This window comes from Anopheles gambiae, chromosome X, assembly GCF_943734735.2.
Source record: "Anopheles gambiae chromosome X, idAnoGambNW_F1_1, whole genome shotgun sequence".
Lineage (NCBI taxonomy): Eukaryota > Metazoa > Arthropoda > Insecta > Diptera > Culicidae > Anopheles > Anopheles gambiae.
Genome location: NC_064600.1, coordinates 11,437,928 through 11,451,302, shown reverse-complemented (window position 1 = coordinate 11,451,302; position 13,375 = coordinate 11,437,928). Strand labels below are relative to the sequence as shown.

The following is a 13,375-nucleotide window of genomic DNA, read 5'->3' as shown; positions in this document are numbered from 1 at the left end:
TGAACATGTCTATATAATCCTCGAAAACCCTGTAGGGTAACTGTACCAGTTTTCGGCAGTGTACCTATTTTCGGCAGGGTAGCTAAAAACGTGAAATTCTGCACAAATGCGGTAAAAAATTTCACAAAATACAATTTTGCAGTGAAAGTGTACTTATTTGATATTCACATACGAAGTTTCACACCATTTCATTACGTATTTTCCAAAATATCAAAAAAATTGTGCTTTTTTTCGGCAGCTTTGCTGTCAGCCAATCGTTCGGCAGGTTTCGTGATTAAGAGAATCAGAACAGTAAAACAATGAAAAAGTGGTGTATGTTAAAGATTTTATGCTTATTTAATTTATTCTAACTTGTTCGGAATTTTAAAATCACGATAAACAGGTTATTTTTCACTTTAAATGCTGCCGAAAATAGGTACACAGTAAATGTTCATTTTTGACAGCTCAATTTTGTGGGCTCCTGCCGAAACTCGGAACAATAACACACTTTGAATTTGGCTGAATATTCCTTTTAAAATTGATCAGAACAATACAATGCGTATGTCGACACATAATATGACCTTTCTTGTACCAAATATCACCAATTTTACGGCAAACAATGCACTAACTTAAGAGAAAAATAAATATTTGTAAGCCAGTTCGCACCGTACGTGGCTGCTCTGTTTAAACGTCGCATCAAAATGGCTGTCAAAACGGGCCAAAATAAGCAACATAAAATTAATAATTAACGTGCTTTTTAACACCAATCTTAGGAAAGTAAGAGTGTTAAATTACTTTAAACATTTTTTTGTACATATTCACATTGATACAAACATTTTCTGACCCGTATTCGCGCTGCCGAAAATAGGAACACAGCCTGCCGAAAATAGGAGAAAAATCAATGTTTGTATTTTCACGAATATTTATGAAAAAGGGCTTTGAACCGGCAAATAAAAAATATTGCAACATACTATGATAGTTTATCAACCAGAATAACAACACTTTCAAGAAAAATAATGAAAAATATTGATGTGTGAGCAATTTTTGTGAAACTGCTGCACTAGCCTGCCGAAAACTGGGGTTAAAGTAAGGCTCAGCCCTCTACGTTACGCTAGCGTTACGCGTAACGCATGTTTATCTCAAACCCAAGCACATTTTTTGAACGCCTGTTTTAACCGTCGTGGATGAGCAAATTGATAGATAATAATGTCTAATAATCAAAACCTGATGAATGTTCAGCAATCATTCATAAGGTTTAGATTCATTGATAATTCATGAAAATTTAAAAAAAATCATTATTACCTTACTTTTTTGATATTCATTAGTGTTATAGCCACTTTAAGAATTACTTTCAAAACAATTAAACCATTAATATGCTTACACATTTCTTAGCCCACTATTGCTAAAACTATGATATTGAAATTATAATCAATGTGTAAATTTATTTATTAACCTTATTCATCGCCCTTATAATAGGAGCTTTAAACTAAATGTATTTATGATTTAAAGTGGCCAGAAACTTATATTTCATAGATAATAAATACATGTCATATATTTAACTTTACTAAATATATTTTACATATTTTTTTATTTTCTACTTATGGGAAATGTTACTCCTATTTAAAGCTTCAAGAGTTTTTGAGAACTTTTTTCGACTATTTTTCATAAACCATGCATATTACTTGTCTTTCAGAATTTAATATCCTTGATATTGGTTAATCTTTAAACAAAACTTTTATTTTCATCCCATTTTTTAAACATATTTTTTTAATAATGTTCTCTAGTCGGTCGCGTGGATGACACAGCTATAATAAAAATGTTGCTTGGGAATGTTTCAAGGCATGTAACGCTTCTCCTTTGTAACGTAGAGGGCTGTGCCTTACTTTTACCAAAACTGGTACAGTTACCCTAGACCGCTGCCTAACCTGTATAGAGTCTAATAACCTTGATCCCCACGATGGTAACACCCAAGGTGAATATATTTAGAAATCGCGATACAAATTCGCATTTTGCATGCGTCATCATTGGGAATTGTTATGTCAAAATGCAAAAAAAAAAATCTATACCCTCCCACCGATGTTAGTGCCGAAGCCCCCCTCCCGAGCATTGTTGTGTCAAGACGTGAAATGTCACATTGCTCAGTGACGCAACTCACCTTCCTCATACGCATACACACCTTGGGTAACGCCGTCTAGCGAGCTTGGGAACCGTGCGGGCCTGCCTTTGACACGTACAGTGAAACGCGTAACGCCTGCCCGTGTGTGCCAGCGCTGGCCGATAGGGGCAATGAGTCGGACACAACGCACACAATAATACGGCCGATTTGGACGAGAGGTAAGTTGCTGAAATATGCAAAGTTAACAGATCGACAGAAACGAAAGGAGCACACTGCCTGCCAATTAATTCAAGGGACGGCAGAGAGCGACACATCCGAAACGGCACGGTGGCAGATAGTTTGCTGCTAAAACGTTTGATCAAAACCCTTTAGAGCACTGTGTGCACGACCGCAGGAGCCACCAGGCTTGCGCTCACCTTCAAAGCTCTACTTCAAACACACACATACACACACACACACGTACCTTGCTTTATTCATACACACACTGAAACTCACACAACCGTCTGACACTTTCACACACTCACACAGTTACGTACTGCTCCACAGTTTTCCTTGCGCCGTGTACGGTGGAAAGTGAATGTGGTTGACTGGTAAGCTGGATGCTGAGGATGGATTTGCATTCGCGGCCTGGGTCCACGGCAGGATCCCGTTGTGGTTTTGTGTGAAACTTCCCCCCACCCCTCCCCATCTGTTTCGTGGTTCGTCGTTATCCCCATTGGCGAATGACGCTGGTGTTTGTTCCGTGATGAGTGCGATCGCGCGTGTATGTACGTGGATCGAAAGCGCATGGTATCGTGAATGACTGGTGCGTGCGTGCGTGTGTGTGTGAGCGTGTGGTGGTTGTGCTTATTCGGGTGATTGGGACACACAGTGATCTTTTGTTTTTCTTCTTTTCGGTTTTTTTTTTTTTTTTTTTTTTTGAGGGACATCCCTCGGGGCATCCCTTCCCGGCGAGACGCTATCGAGCCTTCAATAAGTGTGCCGAGGGCGCGTTGGAAAGATGAATTAATAATTACTGCCCGATTCCTTTCCCCAGCGCGCGTGCCCCGTGTTGCCATTCTTCCGAACTTTTTGAATAGAACGAAAGTCTTGTGTAACGTGTTGGCCCAGTGAATGAATTATGAATGTCTAGAAACGGCGGCGGCAGAGGGGGTCCACTCTGGAACGTTGTCTTGCGTAAACGGAACGCTCCTTGCGCGAATAGAACACTTAGTACTGAAGACTGTTTGCTATTTGAAAAAAAAAGAAAAAAAAAAACATAACAGCGTGTAAGTCGTAACGGTTTAACTGCCATTCGTGTCGTGTTCATGTTTCCGTTTGGTCTCTCCTCTTCCGTAGATGCTTGTCCGGTAACTGACGCGTTTGAAAGAATCCGCCATCAACCGCAATCAACTTTGTCGTTCAGCCCGCCAACCGAAAAAGAAACACCTCCTAGGAGAGGGAGTTCCTCTGGAGCGTGAGCACCCCCCGTGCGTGCGTATGACCGGTAGCAGATATTCCCGCCGTGCAGTGAAACCCAAAGCAAGCGGCTGTTATCTGGTACGTTTCCTTACACTACGTACCGGATTCCAGATACACTTTTCGTTTCCGCTTTCCTCCGTCCAGTCTAGTGATGGGAGCTCGGAATCGGACCTATCCGATTCCGATTCCGTGTTAGGAACCAATTTCGGAACCGATTCCGATGCTGGAATCGAATTCGGAATCGGAATCGTCCTGGGAATCACAATTTGCTCCTGAAAAGGAATCAGAATTGAAATAAGCTCCGGGATGAGAATCAGTTATCTTGTATTGAAATAAGATATTTCAGAAGCGAAATTAGTCTGGCAATTTCTATGATGGCGTTCACAAGTAAATTTGGATTTGGCTCCGGAATCGGCACCGGAATAGGCTTCGGAATCGGCTCCGAAATCGGAATCGATTCCAGCAACGGAATCAGCCCCGAAATTGATTACGAATACCAAAAATCGATTAAAATTCCGGAACCGATTCCGATTCCAAAACCAATTCCGGAACCGATTCCGATTCCAAAACCAATTCCGGAACCGATTCCAAAATCGATTTCGATACCGGAACCGATTCCGATTCTGAACCTACTTCGGAATTGATCAGAATAGACTCCAGAAATGGAATTAGCTCCGGGATGAAAATCAGTTCTTGCATTGAAATAAGAAGTTTCAGAAGCGAAATCCGTCCGGGAATCTCCATGATGGATGGATCGTTCACAAGTAATCCAAATCCAAACAATCAAAATTGTTTGCGGCTATCAATACGTTGCATCATTGGGCCCAAACACCATTATTATGGAGATGCCGAAACCGACCCCGATTTCGAAGCCGATTCTGATTCCGACTCCGAAACCGATTCAAATTTCGGATCCGATTTCGATTCCGAAACCAATTCTGGAACTGATTCTAAACCCGATTTTGCTTTCCGGAACCTATTCCAAAACCTATTCCGATTCCGAAACAGATTCCAATTTTGAAATCGATTCCGACTTCAAAATCGATTCCGATTCCTGAGCCAATTCCAATTTCGGAACCGATTTCGATTTCGGTACCGATTCCAATTCCGGACCTACTATCAGGAATCGATTCTAGAAATCTTTGAAGCTAGCCGAAATCGATTCCGACGAAAACTTCATTTTCCCATCACTAATTGCCACTAATTGCTAATTTGAATCACACAAAAACTAATTGCCAAATCTGCATCTCCTCCCCCGGCCGTTCCAGAGCGGCGGTGCGCCCCAACACGAGCAGGGCAAATCCGGCATGTCGTGCGGCGCACCGGGCAGGAGCTTCGCACTCGGCAGCAGGTTCGCAACCGGCACCAGCTAAAAGATGACGATCATCGTGTTCCTGGTGGACACGTCCGCCTCGATGTGCCAGCGGGCGCTGGTGAACGGTGTGCAGAAGACGTACCTCGACATCGCCAAGGGTGCGGTGGAAACGTTCCTCAAGTTCCGGCAGCGATCGCAGGACTGCATGGGCGACCGGTACATGCTGCTCACGTTCGAGGATCCGCCGAACAACGTGAAGGCGGGCTGGAAGGAGAACCACGCCACCTTCATGAACGAGCTGAAGAACCTGCAGAGCAACGGGCTGACGTCGATGGGCGAGGCGCTGAAGAACGCGTTCGATCTGCTCAACCTGAACCGGATGCAGTCCGGCATCGACACGTACGGACAGGGCCGGTGCCCGTTCTACCTCGAGCCGTCCGTGATCATCGTGCTGACCGACGGCGGTAAGTACGCGTTCCGGAACGGGGTGCACCAGGAGATCATACTGCCGCTGCACGCCCAGATGCCGGGCACGAAGCTGACGAAGGAGCCATTCCGGTGGGACCAGCGGCTGTTCTCGCTGGTGCTGCGCATGCCGGGCAACCGGGTGGAGGAGCGGGCGGACGGGAAGGTGCCGCACGACGACTCGATGATCGAGAAGATGTGCGAGGTGACCGGGGGCCGGTCGTACAAGATCAAGTCGCACTACGTGCTGAACCAGTGCATCGAGAGCCTGGTGCAGAAGGTGCAGCCGGGCGTGGTGATCCACTTCGACCAGCTGATCGCGAACGGGGGCGACGGGGGCGGCGCGTCCGAGCTGCAGTTCCAGTCGACCAAGCGCATGATCTACGTGCCGAAGCAGCACCCGTCGCAGAAGACGTTCCCGGTCGGCTACTGGCCGATACCGGAGCCGTACTGGCCGGACCCGAAGCTGACCAGTCTGCCGCCGCGCGACGCCCACCCGAAGATCAAGATCATCTCGCCGTGCTGCGACGAGCCGCAGGTACTGCGCAACTTCCCGATCGACAAGTACGAGCTGGAGGCGAGCCCGCTCACGCTGCAGATCCTGTCGAAGAAGGAGTCGAACAAGGTGTGGCCGCTGATCGTGTCGACCGGGATGCAGGGCGAGATGCCGTTCGGCTACCTCAAGCCGAACAGCACGCTGCCGATCGTGCACCTGTACGTGCTGCCGTACAACTACCAGATGCTGCTGCCGCTGATCAACGATCTGTTTCACAAGTTCAACCTGAACCCGCCGAACGACTGGGTGTACAAGTTTACCAACTACGTCAAGACGATCCCGCAGTACTACTGTCCGTTCCTGCGGCGGGCACTCGCCACCACCCCGAACGTGCCGTATCAGCTGGTGCAGTACATACTGCCGGAGAATCTCGACAGCTACCTGTGCCCGGCGGTGGCCAACTATCTGAAGCAGATGAAGAACACGGCCAAGCAGGACCAGGAGAATCTGTGCCTGCGCGTGCTCAAGCAGCTGAAGCAGCCGAAACCGGCCTACCATCAGCTCGAGACGGCGAAGCTGACCGGCGGCCAGCAGCTCAAGCGCGACATCGTGACGCACCCGATGCTGAAGGACACGTTCACCAAGATGCACATGGAGATTGCCAGCTTCGACAGCTACACGATCGTGATACCGTCGATCATACAGACGGCGGCGACGAAAAACTACCGCAACCCGTACGACATTCCGCGCCGCGACCTGATTGACGAGATTGCCCGGATGCGGGAGAACTTCTTCCACCTGCCGACGAGCGGGATCCACGTGTTCACCAAGGATTCGGGCCACTGTCTGCCGATCTCGGACATGGGCAACTACCAGGAGTATCTGAAGAACAAGGAGACGCCGCTCCGCGAGCTCGAGCCGACGAACGTGCGGCAGCACATGTTTGGCAACCCGTACAAGAAGGACAAGAACATGGTGATGGTGGACGAGGCGGACCTGAACGATCTCGCCCCGATGAAGGCGAGCGGGCTGCCGGGCCCGCACCCGGGCAGCAGCCACATGAAGAAAAGCCTCGAGCAGGGCACGGTGACGCGGGTGAGCCGGAAGCGCAAAGCGGGTCCGATCCGGAAGGACTACGTGTTCAAGCGGTCCGCGATGGAGCTGGCCAGCAGCAGCAGCAGCAGCGGCAGCAGCAGCGCGTCCGGCTCACTGTCGGGGGACGAGTCGAGCATCGGCGACCCGCTGCTGACCGACGACGAGAGCGGTTCCGAGCTTAGCGGGTCCGGCAGCGACACCGAGGACGATACCGAGGGCTGCCTGGTGATGGCGCTCGACCCGCTCGACGACCCGCCCGGGGAGCTGGGTGTGCCGAACCACCACCGCGAGCCCCTGCCCGAGGGGGCCGGTGTGGCTGGGGGAGCGGCGGCGCCAACGGAAGCCACGGCGACGACGGCGACGGCGGCAGCACCGGGCGGAACTGGAGCGCACCCAAGCATGGCGGAGGTGGCGGTGGCCGAGGTGAAGGTGGTAATACGCCGTGCCGGCTCGCCTGGCATCGTCGGCGAGAAGGAGCAGTCCCGAGCGGACGAAAGCGTCGCTTACTCGCCCAAAAAGCAAACGCACGAGCAGCAGCAGCAGCCCGACAGTAAGGTTGGTGCGCACGTGGCCGAAGCGGAGCCGGCAAAGAAGGTAGACAGGGACGCAACCGAGCCGGTGAGTGTGGACGGTGCGGGAGAGCGAGACGACGGGAAGAAGGAGAGCCTGCTGGTTGAGAGGGAGGAGACCGACGTCTTGGAGGAGATGGAGCAGGAGGGCGAGGAGACGGCCGAGACAAACGTGCGGCAAGCGGAGCAGGTCGCGGAGCAGGCAATTGCACCTAGACCGGACGGCAGCACGGACGGTGGGGTGAAACCGCACATCGAGCTTACGGAACAAAGGGAGCGCATGGTGGTGGAGCAGGCCGAGCAAGCGGCGGAAGAAGCGAATGTACCGATGGGAGCGCTGGGAGAGGAGCAGGCGGCGGCGGATGGGGCTGCATCGCCACGCCCGGAAAGCGTCCAGGCGGACGATCATATCGACACGAGCCACGAGCGGGTACGAGCGGAAGCGGAGCAAAGTGCGGCGGTACGGTTACAAGCGGACCAGACGGTGCAGCCGTCGCCGAGTGCGGCCGCGGAGGAGCCAGCGCACAGCGACGCAATGGAAGTGGACGCGGAGCCTGATCGGGCTGCGGTGGAGCCAGCACTACGGGCGGAGGAGCCGAAGCAAGCGGCGGATCCGCTGGCTGAGCCTACCAAGTCGCTGACGGAGCCCGCAGTTTCGGAGCCCGCACCCCAGCTGCAAGCACAGCCGCAAGAGCAGCGGCCAACGTCCCGCCATGCGTCGGTAGTGCAGTGGGGGATGGAGGCGAGTGCGGCGGACGCAGCGGACGTACTGCGGATGCAGGAGCAGGAACAGCAGGAGCAGCAGCAGGAGCAACAACAGCAAGAGCAGCAACATGAGCTGCAGCAGGAGGAGCAACAGGAGGAGCAGCAGCAGCAGCAGCAGCAACAAATGCACGAGCAACGGCCAGCAGCACCGTCCCGCCATCCGGCGGTATCGCAATGGAACCTCGAGGCCGGCAACGACCTGACGGACGTGCTGAAAATTTCCAACATCCTCAAAACCTGCCACAACGGTAGCGACAGCGACCGCGGCAAGGACGGCCATTACGATGACGGACCGCCGACCGACCGGCCGACCGTCATCAGCAGTACGAACAGTGGCGGTGCGCACCAGGCGGGCGGAGGCACTGCCCCCGATACCGAGCCGGTGATGGTGCTGGCGAACGGGCTCGTCTCGGCCGCGATGAACGGCGGGTGTGACGGTGCGGTGCAGCCGACGCTCAACTGGTACTACCCTCACGCGCTCTACGCGTGCGTCGAGGACGAGCAGGAGCTGGAGCGCATCGAGGAGACGAACCTGCGGACGCGCTCGATCGTGTACCGCGACATCCGGCGGCCGGGCCGGGACTACGCCCAGCTGCTCAAGCATCTCGAGCTGGTGGAGGGCAGCCGAGCGACGCGCAAGCACTTCGTGGACGCGTGCGTGCAGGAGGCGCGCCGGTTCCGGCGCCACCGGATGGTGGAGTGCATACAGGAATGGTGGGCCCGGTCGCACGCGGCAACCGGCATGAAGCGGTCGCGCCACAAGCAGCAGCAGCAGCAGCAGCAGGAGGGCGACGGCGGTTCGACCAACACGTACTACGCGTACGGCAACAGCGACGGGCTGCTGGAGGACGAGCAGGAGCACGCCCTCACGCCGGACAATCTGTTCTTTGCGCACGATGCCGGCGCGTCCGCGTACGGCAGCAGCAGTGAGACGTACCGCAGCACGACACCGCCGGGTGCGGCCGCCTACCTGAACAACAGCATCGGCGGCCCGTACGGGACCATTGAATTTAGTCATAACAATCACTTTGCGGAGGCGGTGCACGTACCGTTCTCCTAGCTCGTTGGTGGAGCGGTGCATCCGCGCACCACCCTTTAGTTTCATTCGTTTGCGACGCCAGTCAACGCCAGTATCAACTAATGCAGCCGGTTTCGGGCAGGGTTTGACGCGGCGGCTTGGTGCAATAGTTCCAATCAATCCAGTGCAATATTATTGCAATAATTCTGTGGCGGTGCGGCAACGCTCCTGCATTGCCAACCGGCTGCAGCGATTCGGTACATTGCACCGGTCGGTTTGTCTGTGAAACGCCCCGGCCCACTGCGCCAAGGGATGACTGCGCCAGACGGAGAAATGCTCAGTATGTTTGGTTTATTGTGTGCGAGTTGCTTTACTATAATTTTACTTTTAAACTTTTGCGTTTCTGTAGGCGTACACCGTAACAGGCGCTTTTTTTATTCGTTTCTTTTTTCTTCCCCCACCCCCCTTTCCCCTTCTTGATTGTGCTTGAAGTGCTCCACACCATTGAAGCAATCACGCCCTTATTATAAATGACTCGAAACCCTCCCCGCTATCGGGCTTGGTGGTATCGTCTTATCGCTAATAGTGATGGGAGCGCTGTGGAGCGGCTACGATTCCGAGTGGGTCACAGTCGGAGCTGGGCGTGGAACCACTCCGGCCAGCTCCGAACGATACCGACCGAACGTACGCTCCCGAGCCGATTCCAGCATGTTGGGAGTTGGGAGGAGCGGATTTTTGGCTTTTGCTTTGCGAACAGTACCCTCGCCCTCCCTTCACGGTATCCCTGTACTGGCTGGCTATCAGTGACTTAATAATCGATCCTATACAGCCGGCTAGCTAGTTCTGTGCGCGCGGTAACGCCCTGCTGAGCGAGCTGTACAGCTCGAAAGAGGATGAGTGTTGCCGTGCCGCAGAACGAGGTAATATACGAAGCAATATACAAACTGTGTAATATGTTTTCCATTTTTGGTTGATGCCCCGCCCCCCGATTTTAATACGTCTTTTAACTTTATTTTTATACGTCTTTTAACTAAGTGTAGCGTTAACTTAAACAGTACTTTTATGTATCATTCTTTGGATCGCTGTACGCTATCAAAGACCTAGAAAGGAAAAAAATAGAACAATAAGCTAAAATTACTACATCTACGATAACGAGGTTTCTTTTTTTAACTGAACAGATTGCTCTACCTAGCAGAAAGAACAACCGTTACGGTGGGGGTGAGCGAAGAATGCTAACGGTCGTTTTGACCGCGTGAAGCAAGCTTCAACTTTATGGCAAACACGGTTAGTAGCACTGTTTTGAGACAGCAGGGCAACTTTCGCGTATGCGAAATTAGCAAAACTTGCTATTCATTATTATCATGATTTATTTTCGATGTATATTTTTGCGTTCGCAATCGCAATTCGAAAGTCGGCACTGTCGTCTATGTTGCACAGTCAGTGTTGATGGCAGGGAGCGTAAGAGCGACCTCTTCCACGCGAGAGCTCTGAGCTTGTTCCGTGACGTATCATGGGTGTCATCTGTTTTAAGTATTCTCATCCGGAATATGATATTTTGTTATTTTGCGCGTTTTTTTTTCAATGAAGAAAGTGTGGTCTATACGATCAGAGTAAGCATAAAAAAGTATAATTGTAGAAAATATGTAAATATAAATAATGATTAACAAAAACGTATATTTTATGTCTCAAAAAAGTTTGTGCTGTAATGAGCTACGCCATTACCGAGCGCAAGGATCGTGCGGAGTGTTTGGAGGTCAAGAACAATTCACTTTATATTGAACAAACGAGCTCCTCTGCTCTTTGAAAAGAGTTACTTGGCACAGCAACACTGATCAATATGCACATAAAAAGCATGCAACATTCTACTGGTTAATATGGTGCCATCGTTGTCCTGATGTTTGCCAGTGTGACCGTACGGTAGACTTTTATTTTGTAGGAAGTTATAAGTACTAGCTCCATCTACAGTGGATTGCGCTGTACTATTTCAGGTTCCTGTACATCTGAAAAGGGGCAGAAAATTCGCAGCGCCTGCGCCTGGTTTTGATACCAGGCTGCGAGCGAGACACACACACACACACAGTTCGCACTGCTTTGTCCATGCTTAGAAGCGGGATAGAAATGCAGCGAACCACACTGGGTGAAAGAGGCTACGCTTGCTTATCGGGGAAAAGAAATATGGCGTGCCTATTTTCCTCCACGGCTGTGTGAAAAATAAGCAACCAGTCAACAACGAAAACTCGAGCAGTGCAGTCGAACAGGACCGCACTGTCCGGACCTGTATTTACAAAGGCAAAAAGAGAGAGAGAGAGAGAGAGAGAGAGAGTGTGCGTGTGTGTGTTGTGGGGTAGAGAGAAAGAGAAATACAGAATTCTGCTGGGTTGGTAGATGATGTAAAACAGTTCGGTTTCATATGCTCCAGCTCCAGCAGTAGGGCTGGTGCAATTAGTCGAGCGTCAAAAACCATGCCCCAGCAGCGCAATCAGCAGTAGAAGGTGTGCATTGTAACATTAATGTGTTAGTGGTAATACATTTAGAAAAGCCTTTCAGTAGGTCCATAATGGTAGTGTAGTAAAATAGTTATCATTCTGGCAACGTTTAGAGACACATACTAGAATCTTCCCATGTGGTTCACATCTTGCCAAGGTAAGCGAATCAGAGCCTCTTTTATCTTTCGTTACATGTGGCATACACAAAAAAGTGAAATGTCTAAAGTTATGCTGATTAAAACTTTCGTTAAAGTTAATAAAATATCCGCTCAATCCTGTTAGCGAATGAGTTTCTTGAAGTCACCATCGTCTCCAAACTGAATGTAACTTATATGTATATAATAAAGCCTGCGACACTGCTTTGCGTGTAGTCTACTCGTACCTTATGATGCAAAATGTGTGTCTAATATACGTATATTAAAAGCTTGTATAAGGAATTCAAGATAACAATACTAGCAATTACTGACGACATCAAATGATGTCCATCAATTTTCTTTTACGGCCTATTGCCGTCTCTTGTTTGTGTGGGATGTCGTGTACCACGTGGATGATATTGTTCTACATTTTATCGATTTTTGTGTAGCGCTTTAGCTGACCGACGTCATTGCCTGGGTGGCCTCGTGATCGATAATTGTGTTCTTAGCGTGTTTTATAAACGAGAATTATCCATGGGGCGCACGATAAAAAAAAATGCGCATTTCATGAAACACTACGTTATCTCGCGTGCTGTTCACATTTGCCACTGCGTTTGCTTCAACAAGTTGTAGGCTCTGCATATTATTCGCAGCTAATGGAGCCGTGCAAAGATTTTCGGTCTTGGGAATTTTCCCCGTAGCAAATGGGGCTTTCCCAGCGTGCGTGCCTGCTGGATCTCTTGGACAATACGCGCTGTTGTGGAATTCGGAGAGCTGAATTCCCTCCAGACATTCAAATTGTCTGGATCAAGGTTGATGCTTGACCAGCCCAGATCCAAGAGAGAACGACCCTGGAGAATTATGGGCAATTTTGGTTTACTTCCTTCCATCTATGTATGCAGAAGAGAAGAGCAACTCAGATGTATCTATGATTTATATAACACATATATTCTGTGCTCTTTCAATGCAGCGCTACTCACTGTTAAGATGATGTGCTATGAATATCCTCTGCACCTATCAAACATTTTTGAAGAATTTGGAAGTAGTGGAAATGTTTTTTTTTTTTTTCATTGACTGATTGTAGAAAGAATAACCAAGCTCTTCGGCCATCATGAAGAATCTATTATGTTGTGTTGCATCAAGAAGATTACGAATACGGAGAAATACATTGATGGTGGGTGGGTGCGGGTTCACTAGAATAAAAGTGCTCGTAACGCATAAATGTGTCGGAAATAAATGGATTATTTTCAAGATTATTCTTGCGTGTTTTTGTGCCGTAGAAATGATGATATTTAAAAAAACCCGTACACCTATGTGCATAGATAAACAAAATACTTACATCAGATCAATTAATTTTAGATTAATTTAGATTTGTTTTGCAGTATAAATCATAAATCAACATAAATTTTGTTGTACATTCTTATCTCTCCTTCCAGAAAGAAAAAGGAACGTGAACCACTCTGTGCACACGGGATA

At 49.5% G+C, this 13,375-nt stretch overlaps 1 protein-coding gene and 1 long non-coding RNA gene across 8 annotated transcripts; one reads left to right on the top strand and one right to left on the bottom strand.

Moving 5' to 3' along the window:
• Window positions 1-313: 313 nt before the first annotated feature.
• LOC133392467 (uncharacterized) lies at window positions 314-1,755 on the bottom strand. The gene is made up of 2 exons (XR_009765731.1): window positions 951-1,755; window positions 314-856 (listed from the first exon to the last, which is right to left on the bottom strand). It is a non-coding gene; the product is annotated as an uncharacterized LOC133392467 (long non-coding RNA).
• A 98-nt stretch (window positions 1,756-1,853) lies between these two features.
• Window positions 1,854-10,425, top strand: LOC4576061 (integrator complex subunit 6). Of its 7 annotated transcripts, none has more exons than XM_061652955.1 (4): window positions 2,185-2,313; window positions 3,132-3,363; window positions 3,434-3,634; window positions 4,825-10,425. In XM_061652955.1, exon 4 carries the CDS (start codon window positions 4,933-4,935, stop codon window positions 9,319-9,321), a length of 4,389 nt encoding a protein of 1,462 aa, XP_061508939.1. In that variant the 5' UTR covers window positions 2,185-2,313; window positions 3,132-3,363; window positions 3,434-3,634; window positions 4,825-4,932; the 3' UTR covers window positions 9,322-10,425. The 7 variants fall into 7 exon arrangements, with proteins under 7 accessions (XP_061508938.1, XP_061508944.1, XP_061508939.1 ...); XM_061652957.1 differs by having other exon boundaries at window positions 2,200-2,313; window positions 3,019-3,363; XM_061652958.1 differs by lacking the exon at window positions 2,185-2,313 and adding an exon at window positions 2,666-2,685.
• Window positions 10,426-13,375: the final 2,950 nt, after the last annotated feature.

What these genes read in the sequence shown, in the direction of transcription:
- LOC4576061 (XM_061652954.1), top strand. Translation starts at nt 4,933, where the DNA reads ATGACGATCATCGTGTTCCTGGTGGACACGTCCGCCTCGATGTGCCAG.